The following is a 14,222-nucleotide window of genomic DNA, read 5'->3' as shown; positions in this document are numbered from 1 at the left end:
TAAACATGAACTCAAAAAGGGTAATGAAGCCAAATATCTTCGCTTTTGCATCAACAAGAGTTTTATTTGTTCCTTGAAGTTTCTTATTTAATAAATTGAGTTTTTCAAAGATATTGGCTAAATAACTCACAAATGCTCTACAAAATAACTCACAAATGCCATCGACTCTTAACAGATACTTCCTTTCTGGTTTGTCGCTTAAAAAATCCATAAGTCACATAATATTTATTGACCGCAATTATTTAAGAATTTGCTTTTTTCTTTCGATTTTGTCAACGAAATCTTGCATTGCATTTAAATGGCCCAGAGCAAAAGGTTTAAACTCATGTCGAGCCCATTTTTGAATTGCCCCCCGGTGGGGCGTGGGCCCCACGTTGGGAAACGCTGGTTTAAACTATGGGTGTAGAACCTGCGGCCCGCAAAAGCTGCCAAATTTTTTTTTTCAACAATAAAAAAAATTCCAAAAATTTTAAATTGCACATTTGAGTCATCACTTTTTGACGAGCTCAATTTACATAGATCATACTGAAAATAAATCTATGTTTCTGGATCTGCTTTTTCACCGTAATTGCTTCGGTAATTCGAATTTGAGTAATCACTTTGTCTCGCTTTATTTTTGCCGATTTCATCTTAAAACCAAGTGATTTTTCGATTTTTTTTTTTTTTGCAGTTCCTTTTTAAATTTCCACGTGGTTTTTAAAATTCAGATACATTTAATACGCTATTACAACATGTGATTTTTAAATCGTGCATTAAATATTTTAATCGCACACTTTTTGACTCTTTTATTTACTCTGATTGCATCGTAAAATTACTTTTACCACTCTTTTCCACATTATTTTGAAAATATCTAATTTTTACTTACAGATCATTACAACACGCGTCTTTCAAATCGCATATTTAAATAATCATTTTTTGAGGCGCTTTGTTCGTACCGATTTTATTGTTAATTTAAGCTGTTTTTCGGCAGTTAATGTGTTTCATTTCCATGTGGTTTTAAAAATTCAGAATTTTTTTACGTCATATGCGAATTTTAGACATATAAATAATTGCTTATTAACACGATTTATTCGTGACGATTTTATCGTAATTTAAGCGATTATTATTTTTTTTTGGAACTATTGCAATGTTCTTCCACGTGATTTTGACGATAACGTTTTTCTTCCTGATGATGCTACATGCGAGATTTTTTTATTTTTATCACGCATTTAAACAATCACTTTTTTTGACATAGTTTTGTGTCGTATTTCATCACCCATCTGTTATTTTAACACAATGTAATTGCAACATGAAGAATTTGAGAAGTGTCGAAAAACGTGACTCTTAAAGATGTTCCACTTGTTTCTAATTTCTTTTAAAAACTTGTGAAACTTGGGTTATTTTTTTCCAGGAGAAAAAAAAAACGCTTCCTATTTAAAATTCATGAAACCTCAAATAATTAAAAAAAAATAGAAATATTTGAAGTATAATACCATATAAATATTGAATCTTATTTATACTATAATTGTTTCATTCTGTGCAGATAACTTTTTTATTCTTAAAGTTTGAGTTTATTTTAAAAAAGGCTTATGCGTGATGACAAAATGAGCGAAATTTTGTGGTTACAAAATATATAACGCCCCAAGTTCAAAATATCGATATAATCTTTAGTTTTTCTTTTTTCATACAAAAGCACGTTCTAATTATGTGACCTACATCTATATTAAAGCTGGTAATATAGCACTGCTAATTACTCTTCATTTGTCTCCACAATAACATATAGAAATGAAACTTTTTAGTTTTTCTTATTAAATTAACTGATAAAGAATATATGATCCCAAATTTGAGACACCCATCTTGGTAAAAACATTTATTACTGCAATTACCCCTTATCTTCCCGATAATTACTAATATCCAAAAGAATTTTTTTTTTTTCTCTATAAATCTCGTAAAGAACACATGGTTCAAATTTGAGACTCCAATTTTGTTAAAAACGTTGTATTGACCACCCCAGTTCATACAAAATATCGAAATGAAACTTTTTGGTTTTCCTTTATTCCTGAAAAAGGATTGTATGATTTAAACTTATTTTGATTAAAAGACGTAAGACTTCTACCTTGATAAAAAAAAAATAAACTTTAACGTTACAGACAATTAAAGCTATTTACCTCATTAGTTAAAATAACTTAGTTTTTCTCTTCATTTGATAAGGAACACTTGGAAGTTTGTGACTTATCTTTGTGAGGAACTTATTCTATTGGGGGAAATTACCCCAATAATTGCAAAATATCGAAATTAAATAAATTTATCACAAAATACATGTGTTCCAAACTTAGTCTAACTTAACGGAAAGTGTAATAATGGGTGATGAGTGAGGGAATTAGCCAGAGCTTTTCTTTGATATATACAAATACACAGTTCTTTTCTTTCAAATGAAAGCGATTAGACATTCACTACATAGGGATTATAGTGAAATGTTTTTAGTACACTCTGAAAATAAAAAGATATTAGTCAGCAACATAAATTAAATGGAAAAAATACGTGCAGTTTTATAAGACCATATTTTTAAATTTGCATTAAAAATAAATCATTTTTTGAAAACTGAATTATTTTAAATAAAACAAAATATTCGTTATAATTTGACTAAAATGAATTACTTTTCTTAGAAGAAAAAAAAACTAATATAAAACACTAGAGGCTTATTTTTTCTTTACTCAATGCCTTGTATGATGTTATTTTAATAAAAAATTAGTTATAAGTTTAAATTAAAATCAATTCCAATTGAAAGCCAAAAACATCTCATTTCAGTAACAGAAATGTACCAGACATTGGACAGTGAGTTTTGAAAATAATTTTGCATAAGTACTTAGATAATGTGAATAAATATATATAATTGTTTATTTAGTTCAAATATTGTACATATGCTAGAAGAAAATTAATTTTTATCTGTTTATGAAAATAAAGGTATAAAAACTAAAACCCATGAAGAAACCAAAATCTATATTAAGTTATAATTGTTGAGAATAAAAATATTAAAATTTTTTCCAGAATAATTAACAAACTAACAAGATACACCGTCCTTATCAGTAATGAAGATTATCTCAAGAACACCAATTTGCGCTTACAACTGCAGACTCACTTTGCAGACTATATGCCTGTTTTTCTTTGCACTTCAAACGTTTTTTAAACCTTTTTGTACATTTCTAGCCCGGTAAGCATACTGCAGACTTTTATGCTTTTTATTGACAGGTTTTAAAGGATCCACATAAGACTACAGTACAACAGCTATTAACGTAAAAAATATTTTTGTATTCCTTTGATAATTAAAATTAAGATTTTTATAAAGCCAGTTACAATAACTACATCTGGATGCAAATAACTGAATAACAAAATCATGCTGTTCTATCCTTCTCCTACAAATTTGGAAATATTTGTCGCACCAGCATATAAAAATCAAAAATATTTGGAAAAAAAAAAAGTTCACTAAAATACTTCTAAGATCAGTCAATCTGCTATCAGCAAAACATGAAAAATTAATATCTATCAGTATTTTTACTACAAGAAAATAAATAGGCATGCAAATTGCATACGCACGTTAATGACATTTTTTAGCTCTATAACTTCTAAATGGCAATTGATATTTTTTTTACATGTTGCTAGACAAAATTTACTTTTATGAAATTTACTTCTGCTCGTTGGCCTTTTTAATCACCATAACTACTTTAACAGTTTGTTTTAGATTGCCTAGATTAATTTGAACTGTTGCTGCTCACCAAATCGTTCTGTATGTTAGTCAAACTTAGTATAATTTCTGGAGCATTTTTCTTAAATGACACTCCATTAATATGCATCATTTAAATTCTGTGAAACCCGATTTAAATTTCCCTAAGATAAATGTAGAAAAAAAAGCACACTAACAAAGTAGGCAAAAAAAAGTTAATATAGTTAGGTTAAGAAAAAATAAAGTTGATTCAATGAGCAATGTATTTCTAGCAAAAATCTTTGTTGATCAAGCACACCTCTTGTGTGGTAAGTATTAAAATTAAAAATAGTTCTAAACCTTGTTAATGGCATGAGTTTAAAATATTTTTAGACTGAAAATGAAGCAAATCCTACGTATTATAAATACAAAATTAAGTTAATAAGCTTATGTAGCCACTTTTGAAAATTTCAATCAGCTTAAAAAACATACTTTACAGCCATCTGCATGGCAAAAAAGTCATGCAACAGAATAGTTCAAATTTAAGAAAATTTTTCGATTAATTACATTTTCCGTTATATATGTTGTTCACACATTCATATTTAGAGACAAGAAATAATTTAAGTAGAAATCAACATTTTTTTTAAGTAAAAGCTCTGATATACACGTTGACGGAATTTTAGTAAAAAATACTTTAATGAATAAAAAAGAATGCTTTGGTTTAGTTTTAAATTACAAAGCATAAAGTTCCATAAGTGGATGAGATATTTCGTGCATAGTTCAAAAACTTCCCAAGTTTCAACAGAAGAATCAATCCAGGATAGTAATTCAGAGGGCAAGGAAATAAATACTATTCATTTGGTACTGTTTACAAATAAAAATGTTAGATTTATATTCAAAGCAACAAATAAAAAAAATAAATAAAAAAAAAATTTTTTTTTTTGAAAGATAGTTTATAAATTTTAACTCAAAAATATTTTAATTATGTTATTGACCAATTAAAAAGTCAAATGAATCAAACTGAATTCTGCAGAAAAAGGTCTTTTGAAAAATTATCAAAGGAGTAATGCTAATTTTCCAACAATTAGCAGTAGCAAATTTATTTTATATTTAGTTTCATTAAAAGGTAGTATGGCATGAATATTGAAGCAAGAATCATATCAATTAAATAATATTTTTTTTTGGTGCAGATTTATAATATCTAAATAATATGAAGGATTTGAAAAAAATTAATATTTTACAAAAAGAAGCCTGAGCATGTTTAATTACTTAAAATGTTTTCAACTTAATATTAAATACAAAGGTGATCATGCTGTTTAAAGTTTTTAGAAACAGATATGAATTGAAATGCTATTTTTTATTATTATGGGAAAAACTTTTAAAGTTAAGAAACGCACTTGAGTTTTGATGAACAAAAATATTTCCTATGAAATTATATTCTTTAATTTAAAGAATCATAAAAAAAAACATTTTTTTTTTTTTAAATTTATAACAAATTGGAGCTTAGACAAAAATAATAAATCAAGGGGTCTCTTGCTTCAAAAAATTAGGGTGCTTCTGGTTTAAAACCAAAAATCATAACACTATAGAAAAGGCTATAAACACGAAGAGGTAGTGTTTGTATAATAATTTAGTCTGCAACATTTCAGGGAATTAAATTGACTTATTTTAAAAACTGTCAGTTGTCAATGAACTGAATTTTTAAAATCGTATTTGCACAGTAAAATCTCATACCAATAATTAAAATATTTGAAGTTCTTTTAACAGACATTCACAGAAGACGGGAATTGGATATGATGCAATAGACAAATTTGTTGGCATTATTTCTCTTTTATTGTGTTCAAGTTGTACAATAGATGAAATGAAGTAGTCAATATGCAGGTTGATAAAAAAAAAAAAAAAAAAAATCAGACAATTTTTAAGATGCTATTTACAACACTTAGTAGTAACAGGAATGTCTGCTTCTACGCGATGAAGTATCAGGTGAAGACATACGACACAGTAATTCCCTACCAGTTGCTGCCGTTTCTGTTTAAATGAAAAAGGTTCACAAATTATACAATAAAGTTGATATTTGCAGAAATAACAGTTGAAATTTTAGTACATAAGAGGAATGTAAGCTTTGCTTGAATGTCAAAAAGTCAATGCTCTTAAAAGATGCAATCAGTATCAGTGACTATCACTTAATATCACATATAAAAGTATTAACATGAAATCCATTAATTTTCATAGTTGAATGAAGTTCATTGAAAAATAACAAGATCAGCTCAACCAGCTTCGTAACAACTGTGTTTAATGCTACAAGGGCTGTGTTCAATGCCACAATTTTGTGAACTGGATCTTTTTTTGAAGGAATTGTTGAGAATGTAAATTTTGGGAAATCAGTAACTTGTTGACAATGTATCTTTTAAGCAAGTAACAGTATCAATCCGTAGGGTGAGATAATGAAAACAATAAATTAACCCTTTATGATGTGATTAATAAGATTTAAATCTGTAGATTCAGAAGATACATATTTGTCAGCTACATAAAAATTTCTCCCTAAACACAAAGTTTACTCTTCATGTAACCACAAACAAGATATACAGGGTTTGACAAAGTCTTGCCCTTTTAATTTGGCAACATATCAAAAAATTGAAAATAAGCAACACTTCAACTATGAAATTTAATTAAAAATGTGGGTATTGTTTATACATGACTGTAAATATCTGTTGTTCATATGCGATACAAAAACCACAGTAGGGGGGAAAAAATAAGAAATATTTCAAATTCATTAATAAGATTATTTTAGGAACCATATTTTGAACATTTTTAAATGAACATTTAAGGATGTAATTGATAACACAATTTTGTACAGTCCTTTGAAACCCCAGGGGTGCAGATTATGCAGTTTGGAAGGAATGAGGTTCAGGTCTAGGGAAGCATTAGGTCAGATTAAAAGGGAAAATTGTTACAAAATTTTTGGTTGTAAGAACTTTTGAAGCAATTTTTTTATTATTTAATATTACGACACCGTATAAGAGAGATGGAAAAATTAATTAAATATTAAAATATCCATAGTTGATTTTCATTTCTTATCTTTCTTATCAATACGGTCAAAATATATAAATTACTGTCTAAGAAGAACATTTTCTGCTAAGTCAAATGTATATAACTTTAATTTATAAATGAATTAGTTTTACTTATTAGTTTGAAATTTTTAAGTTTATAAGCAGAAACTTAAATTAAGTGTTATGAATTATTACAATTTCAATTTTTTAATTTTTATTATTTTTAACAAACACACATACTAGTTGGATTAATGAAAGAAAGAAATGATTACTTGTAAATGTAAAGCATAATATGCATTTTAAATTAATTTTAAAATGCATAAATTAGTTTTAAACTATAAATATATGTTCATAAAATGAAATGCACATATTTTTTTATGGTGCACGGTGTGTTCATTAACATTTGGCCAATTACTTTTCACCGAAATCCTTACTTTTTTGGAACTTGAATAAATTTCAATAAAGAATAATCTAAAATCTTATTTTTAAATATACAATATTAGAAAGAGCTTTTACACATATTAATCAAATTTCTGAGAGGTACCTATTTCGTGAAAATTTAGACATAATTTGAGAAAATTAAAAAAGTCAACACACAAACATTGTAAAAATATGGATTTATCGTATCCTACGGGATACAAAAATAAAATTTGTGAATGTATCGCTAAATGGTAGTAAATTTAACTAAAAATTTTACGTTCGAATTCTAAAAATGTATTCAATTCAGAAGAAATATTAAATATGTATTATACATCTGCTGATGTATTTTAAAACTCTGAAAGGTATACAGTCCAAATAATTTATTTGGATTAGTGCAGTGTGTATATATCACATTAATGAGGTCGTACACATAATGAGATCACACGTGACTTAAGTAATGTGTTAAAATTTAGCAATTTTTTTTAAAATTATGTACTTAATTTTTATTACATAGTTAGTTAATTTGTATTAAATTTTGTCTGAAAAAAAAAAAAGCTTTGCAACTTTAAAAAAAAAAAAAAATTCATAATTTTAGAGAAAATTTATAAACTGTACTGGACAAATATTTGACCATGAGCAGGGCTTAATCCAGGTCGATTTTGGTACCGTTTTTCGGTAAATTCACAAAATTTAAAAAAAAAATAATCGGTACCTTCACAAAATTTTTAAAAAAAATCGATACCTTCACAAAATTTTTAAAAAAAATCGATATCTTCACAAAATAAAAAATCAGTATTTCAACAAACTTTAGAAAAAAAAAACGCATCTTCGCGAAAATAAAAAAAAAGTTCGAAGGAATTAAAGTGCTGAATAGTTTTCCGAGCGGTTATTATAATTTTATCTATGTATTCTGTATTTCTATTATTTTTTCCACCATTAATTCAAAAGTAAAAGTTAGCACAATATCAAAATAATAATTTCTTAATCATAATAAGTTCAATAAATTTTATTAGTAAGTAAGTTAAAAAAATTTTTTAAACTTTATGTAAATCTAATTTTTAACCATGATATTAATCTGTATAGTAAATTCCATAATTTCTATGCTGGCTGGCTGCATAATTTACATTGAATTAATAAATGGAATTAATCTGCAAGCTGTCTTATAAGCAATTCCTTGCGCAATATGTGACTGTTTTTTTATAGTATTGTACTCTTTGTATACATATGTAGTTTTTTTTTATTATTTTTTTTAGGAATACTAAATTTTCACAAAAAAAGTTTTTTTTTCACGAAAAATTTTTTTTCTTCACAAAAATAGGTACTAGGATTGAAAACCTGGATTAAGCCCTGATGAGAATCTTCTGCACCCCAGTTAAGCACATTCTTTAATATGTACAATATTGCAGACAAGAATCATAGGTGACACGATATATATTATGTAACTGATAACTACAGAAAAGACAAAACTGAATCTTTGCCAAGTCTTTTCTGACCAAATATTTTGTTAAGCCACAAAAAATCATTGATTATCTTTTATGAGCTAAAGGAAGGACTGGGAACAGTACTAATTTTTGGAATAATCCATCCAGTTCTTCATTTCAAGATCACAATCCCTTTTGGGTAATAATTTTTTTCATTATTTAAAATACACTAGTTAAAAATTATGCAAACATTTAATTTCTGCCCAGAAATTTAGGAATTCTATCTACTGTTCATGGTTCAAATTTTATGTTTTCTTGAATGCTGGGAAGCAAGAAAAGAAAATTACACTTTACTAAACTACACAGCCGTGAAAATTTTAATACAGTCAAACCCCGTTATAGTTTACCTTCAAGGGACCTAAATTTCAGTTCACTTCATCTGTTCAGGAAAGAATTTTAACTAACGGTTCCAAACTCCTTTCCATTATACATTATTTAAATGACCAATCAAATGAAATACAAAAATGACTGAAAAATAATGCACAGTAACAAATAATGTGTTAACTTGCTTTTATTTTTAATTACTCTTTGTCTTGTGTACAAAAAAAATAAATTAGTAATCTTTAGCTAATGCAGGGAAAAATTTGTCCATACATCTGCCTGGGTAGGCCTTTATTTAGGGATGGAAAAGTGAAAGAAGCTAACAAGAAAAAATGCTTATTGCTACATTCTACTCTATAGATGGTTTCAAAAATCGGTATAAGAATTTATTTTGAAGTAGACATTTCAAAATTATTTTTAAAAAAAATAAATAAATAAATAAATGAAGAAAAAAAAAATCAGTTGAAGAGAGAAAAAAGTTCAGAATATAAAACTTCCTCACTCTTTTAGTTTACTATATCCACAAAAAATAACATACGTGTTTAGCAAGGCACGGGACCGAACATTTCGTTCGTTAATATATCCCTCACCCCAAAAAAATCATAAAAATTCAACCAGTTGAGAATTCTATTATTATTCAATCGGTAATTTAATTTTTAAATAGAATATGAATAATAAGGCAGTATTCTTAAGGGATGGCTGCTTTTTACAAAAATGGCAGAGAGGCAATTATTAGATATCAAAGGACCAGGGGAGGCAACTTAAGTCTTGGGAGAACACTGACAGAGGGGAAAGAGCACAGCAGATGCAAGCTAATTACAATTCCTTTATTTTAATGAATCAATAAAATAATGACACCTGAAGAACTCAAAAATTCGTCTTTAGTTAGCTTGATTCCCAATTTTAACCAGAGATCCAAAAAAAATTATGAAACTATATTTGATTAAAATACAGTTTAACAAGCATCAGTGATAACTAACAACCAATAACCTTTGTTTCCCTTATTAACATAATTAAATTTTTTTAAACATTTAGTTTAAGAATCTCAGTGACCCCAGAAGCAGAAAGGGTCTAAAACTGCGACGTGCGTCGCAGAACAAACCAAGTCCTGCAGAACAATTTGCAGGGGTTTGTCTAGGTTTTTCTGAAAGGTACCTATTTTGTGAAAATTTTGACATAATTTGTGAAAAATTATATTAAAAAGTCAACACAAAAACATGGTAAAAATATAGATTTATTGTTTCTTAAAGGATACAAAAATAAAATTTTAATATAAAGTATTTTGTGAAACTGCCGTTTTTCCTAAAGTTGAATTTGTGAAACTACCGTCTTACCTAAAATTGAATTTGTGAAGGTACCGCTAAACGGTAGTAAATTCGACCTGGACAGACCCCTGATTTGTATCTTGAATAAGTGACAGCGTTTTCCCGCGACCTCCCGCCTCCGATAGTTTTGTAGAACAATCCCCAACATTCTTTTAAGGCAGCCCTTATTTTAATTTTCGGCTCTTCATATCATAGGCATTTTATTAATAATTCATCATCATCGTCATTAGCAAAATTTTGTACTTCAAAAGTGATTGAAAAAGTAACAAATCAAGAATGTTGGTCTTGCTTTAAAAAATAATGTAGTGTATTTGTGCATGATCCTGTATTTTAATAAATGAAAATATAATATTTTAACGTTAATTTGACCTCTTTTTGCTGTGAAATACTTGCAGAACATTTGTATAAATTAATAAGTCCTGTTGCAGAACATTTGAAAATATTCTGTTTATGGGTCAGTGACTACTTCATAAAAACTTATTTACCAAGCAACCGTAGAAGCAAAGATTTCTTTTGTTGAATTTCTTTTCTGTTAGGAAAAAAAAGATTTAAAAAACTTAATATGAGTGTTTAAAATACTGAAATTGAATGATTATGTTCAGTTTCTTAAATTTAAAACAAATCATTAGGAACTAATACCACAGTATTTGATGTACAGTACTTTCATACATATCTAATTCACGGAAAGTCAAAACGAAACAACCTAAAGTACAATTCAAAGACTTAAATTACATTTTTCAATTGTAAAACTAAGTGCATCTAATTACACTCAATATTATTAATAATAAATTTAAAAATACCTTTGACCCATAGGAGAGCGACTCCTATATCCTCCAGAACTTCTATCACTTCCACCTCGGCTGTAAGGTCTATCATAGCCTCCGCCGCCACGACCTCCACCACCACCATAACGTGAACCGCCGCTGCCTCTGCTTCCTCTGAAGCCGCCACCTCCTCCTCCACTTCGGAAACCAGAATCATAATCTCTACGACCACGGCCTCCTCTAAAGCCGCCACCCCCTCTTCCACCACGTCCTCCTCTACCTCGACCACGAGAAATATCACATCGGATTTCTGATCCATTAATTGTGGCTCCATTCATTTCTTTTATCGCTTCATTAGCATCTTCGTCATCCTCAAAGTCAATGAAGGCAAATCCAGGAGGATTTCTAGCTACCCAAACTTTAGTCAAATTTCCAAACTTACTGAATTCCCTTTCAAGATCTTCTTTTTGAACATCATCACTCAATCCACCAACATACACACAGGCAGGAGACATCTCTAACACCTAACCAAATAATTAAAATTTAATAAACTTCAAAATCATACATGGTTAGGCATAATCACTTCAACTCCTCTCGAGTTACAAATACCCACTTTTTAAGAATTATTAAATTTAAAAATACTTTGAGCTCACTTATTTGGATTCAACGGTTAGTTGCAAAATACAAATACTTACTAAAATCAGGATCAAAATGATTTAAGACTTAGAATTGTTTCACTTATGAAGACCTAACATTATAATACCCAAGATTGCAATGTACTACTGCATAATGATACTAAGTTGAGGATATATACAGGTATAAAACTTTTTACATCACCTATACAGACAAATGCTGTGCGAAAATGGTTTTAAAATGGATAACCTGCTAATAGTAATATCTGACAATTACAATGAATAATTACTTTAAAATTTAATTTTATTTTCAACATTTGATACGAATACATTGACAAGTTTTAGCAAGCTAAATGTTGTCCTTTTATAAGTTAAGTTTGTTGTTATACATTGTAATCTAATGATTGATGATTAATTTCTAAAATATTAAGTTAAATAAACCTTATCTCAATTTATGGACTGTCGAAAGTTTAACTATCCTGAAGATACTAAATTTCGAGAAAAAAAAAAGAAAGAGTTAGGCTATAAAGTGAACAATTTAAAGTTTCAGTGATATACACTTAAAAATGAATTATAAAATTAGCAAATTACTCCCAGATCCCAGCGTCCGGCATAAAATTGACGAATTTATTACTTTAACTATAAAATTTGTTATTTCAGTTTAATTTATGAAAATAATTAAGACTAGAGGGTATTTCAAAGTCAAATACTAATCAGACGTAGTTAAACGCATAACAGTAATTTTGGGCAATTTTTCTTATTTTTTAAATATTCGGCTTGTTACACTTGTTTCAGTCTTACAATCTTACCAAGCCGATTTGAATACAAGATCTAGAAATCTGATATAAAGCAAAACAACACAGTTTACAATGAAAATTTAAAAACGCAGAGAAGTAATAAACACCGGTCACAAGCAAAATATAAATTCAAGACAGTGCGAAAGTAATTTCTAATATCATTGGCAGAAAACTTAAACATTGAGAAGCTGATCAATTTATTTGTAACTTACTTTATGAGATTTTAGGATTTAAATTTCAGGAATAGACAATTTTTAAGAACTATTTTAACAACGTGAAAATGGCGCAAAGATTAGATTTTTGATCATCATAAGGATACAGATACGATTAAGAAACAGTTTAATAAACCATTTTTTAAGGTAGCATCCCCACTACATGCTAAAAAATCACATTTGCGAGACAAGGAGCTCAAACCTCGCAGACTTCGAACGAGCTAGGAAGAGAAAAATGACGTCATTTTGACGTCACGTTTCTACTCCTAGGGAAAACCTGAAACCTCGCGCTTTCGAACGGATTTTGCTAACGGGCTGCGATCTTCATTTTTCCTCCCATCTATCGGAAAGCTTTCACCTAACAATTTGCTGGTGAAAGCGATTCGAACGTTCGAATAGGATGCGTTTAACGCTGGGATTAAATTAGATTTCCGATTTCAAAGATAATTTTTACCCATATATTTTATGATTTTTTATAATCATTTACCTAGATATTTTATGAATATATTTCAGACATAATTTTTTCTCTCACAAATTTATTATTTCATATAATAAATGGATTAAATAATTAGTTTCGGTTTCTAGCAGAACTTATAATAAAATATATAATAATCTTGCACGACTTTAAATAAAACGTGAACATTTTTTCTGTTCCAAATTTTTGTGTGTTCTTAGCCATAATATGTTTAGTATAATTATTGCCGTGTTTTCATTAACTTTTATTTTAATTACCTCGTAATATTTTCAAAATATCTGCAGAAAAAAATGGAATTTTTTTCTTTAAAAAATTGGTGAGTTATGACTGAGATTAGTGCCAAATAAATAAAAAAGATTACTATAAATAAATCGTATATAATTTAAATAAGAATTACTATAAATTGTATGCTTATTTTTAATCCGCTATGCAATTTTCTATCAGAGATTTGAAAGAACTGAAGCTTTTAGAATATGATCGGTTTTGTAATTTTTATAAAGTAGTTGATTAGTTTAGATGCATAATTACGAAGCAAAATTTCATTTATTTTCACTTGTCTTTTGAGTTGGGTAGAATACAAGTGGGTAATAAAAAGCATGGAATATGAAGGGCGGAAATTTTTTCGATATAATCGTTTTTGAACTATTATTAAGTTGCAGTTAAATTTAGATGCATAATTAAGAAACATTTTTATTATTTTTTTTATTTTTCTGTTCATACTTTAAATGCGAAAATTTCATCTTTTATTTTCTAAGACAAAAAGATATTTTTACTCTTATATCTATCTATAATGCCAAAATATATTCGACAATTTATTTTTTGAAAAATTATCTATTATTTTTAGGAATAAAATTTGTTAAGATTAAGATTAAAAAAATTCTAAAATCACCTTTTTTAAATTTTTTTTGTTGTTAGAAATAGCATTAAAAAAGCAATTGAATAAGAAAAGCGTTTTAGAGTTATTTCTTAATCTTCTGTTTGACATTTGATCTTTTTAAAATAATTACTCCTTTAATAAAATGGTAAGTAATAAGTTTTAGGGTGGCAAAAAAACTTAAGCATTATT

General features: G+C 27.9%; 1 protein-coding gene across 2 annotated transcripts; it reads right to left on the bottom strand.

Annotated features, from left to right (window-relative positions):
- Positions 1–5,489: 5,489 nt before the first annotated feature.
- LOC107446462 (RNA-binding protein Rsf1) lies at positions 5,490–13,827 on the bottom strand. 2 transcript variants are annotated; one of them, XM_016061128.4, is made up of 3 exons: positions 12,682–13,827; positions 11,077–11,564; positions 5,490–5,707 (listed from the first exon to the last, which is right to left on the bottom strand). In XM_016061128.4, exons 2-3 carry the CDS (start codon positions 11,553–11,555, stop codon positions 5,689–5,691), a joined length of 498 nt encoding a protein of 165 aa, XP_015916614.1. In that variant the 5' UTR covers positions 11,556–11,564; positions 12,682–13,827; the 3' UTR covers positions 5,490–5,688. The 2 variants fall into 2 exon arrangements, with proteins under 2 accessions (XP_015916614.1, XP_071039624.1); XM_071183523.1 differs by lacking the exon at positions 12,682–13,827 and adding an exon at positions 12,482–12,605.
- Between the last annotated feature and the right edge of the window lie 395 nt (positions 13,828–14,222).

This window comes from Parasteatoda tepidariorum, chromosome 7, assembly GCF_043381705.1.
Source record: "Parasteatoda tepidariorum isolate YZ-2023 chromosome 7, CAS_Ptep_4.0, whole genome shotgun sequence".
Classification (NCBI taxonomy): Eukaryota; Metazoa; Arthropoda; class Arachnida; order Araneae; family Theridiidae; genus Parasteatoda; species Parasteatoda tepidariorum.
This window is presented reverse-complemented; position numbering and strand designations above follow the sequence as displayed.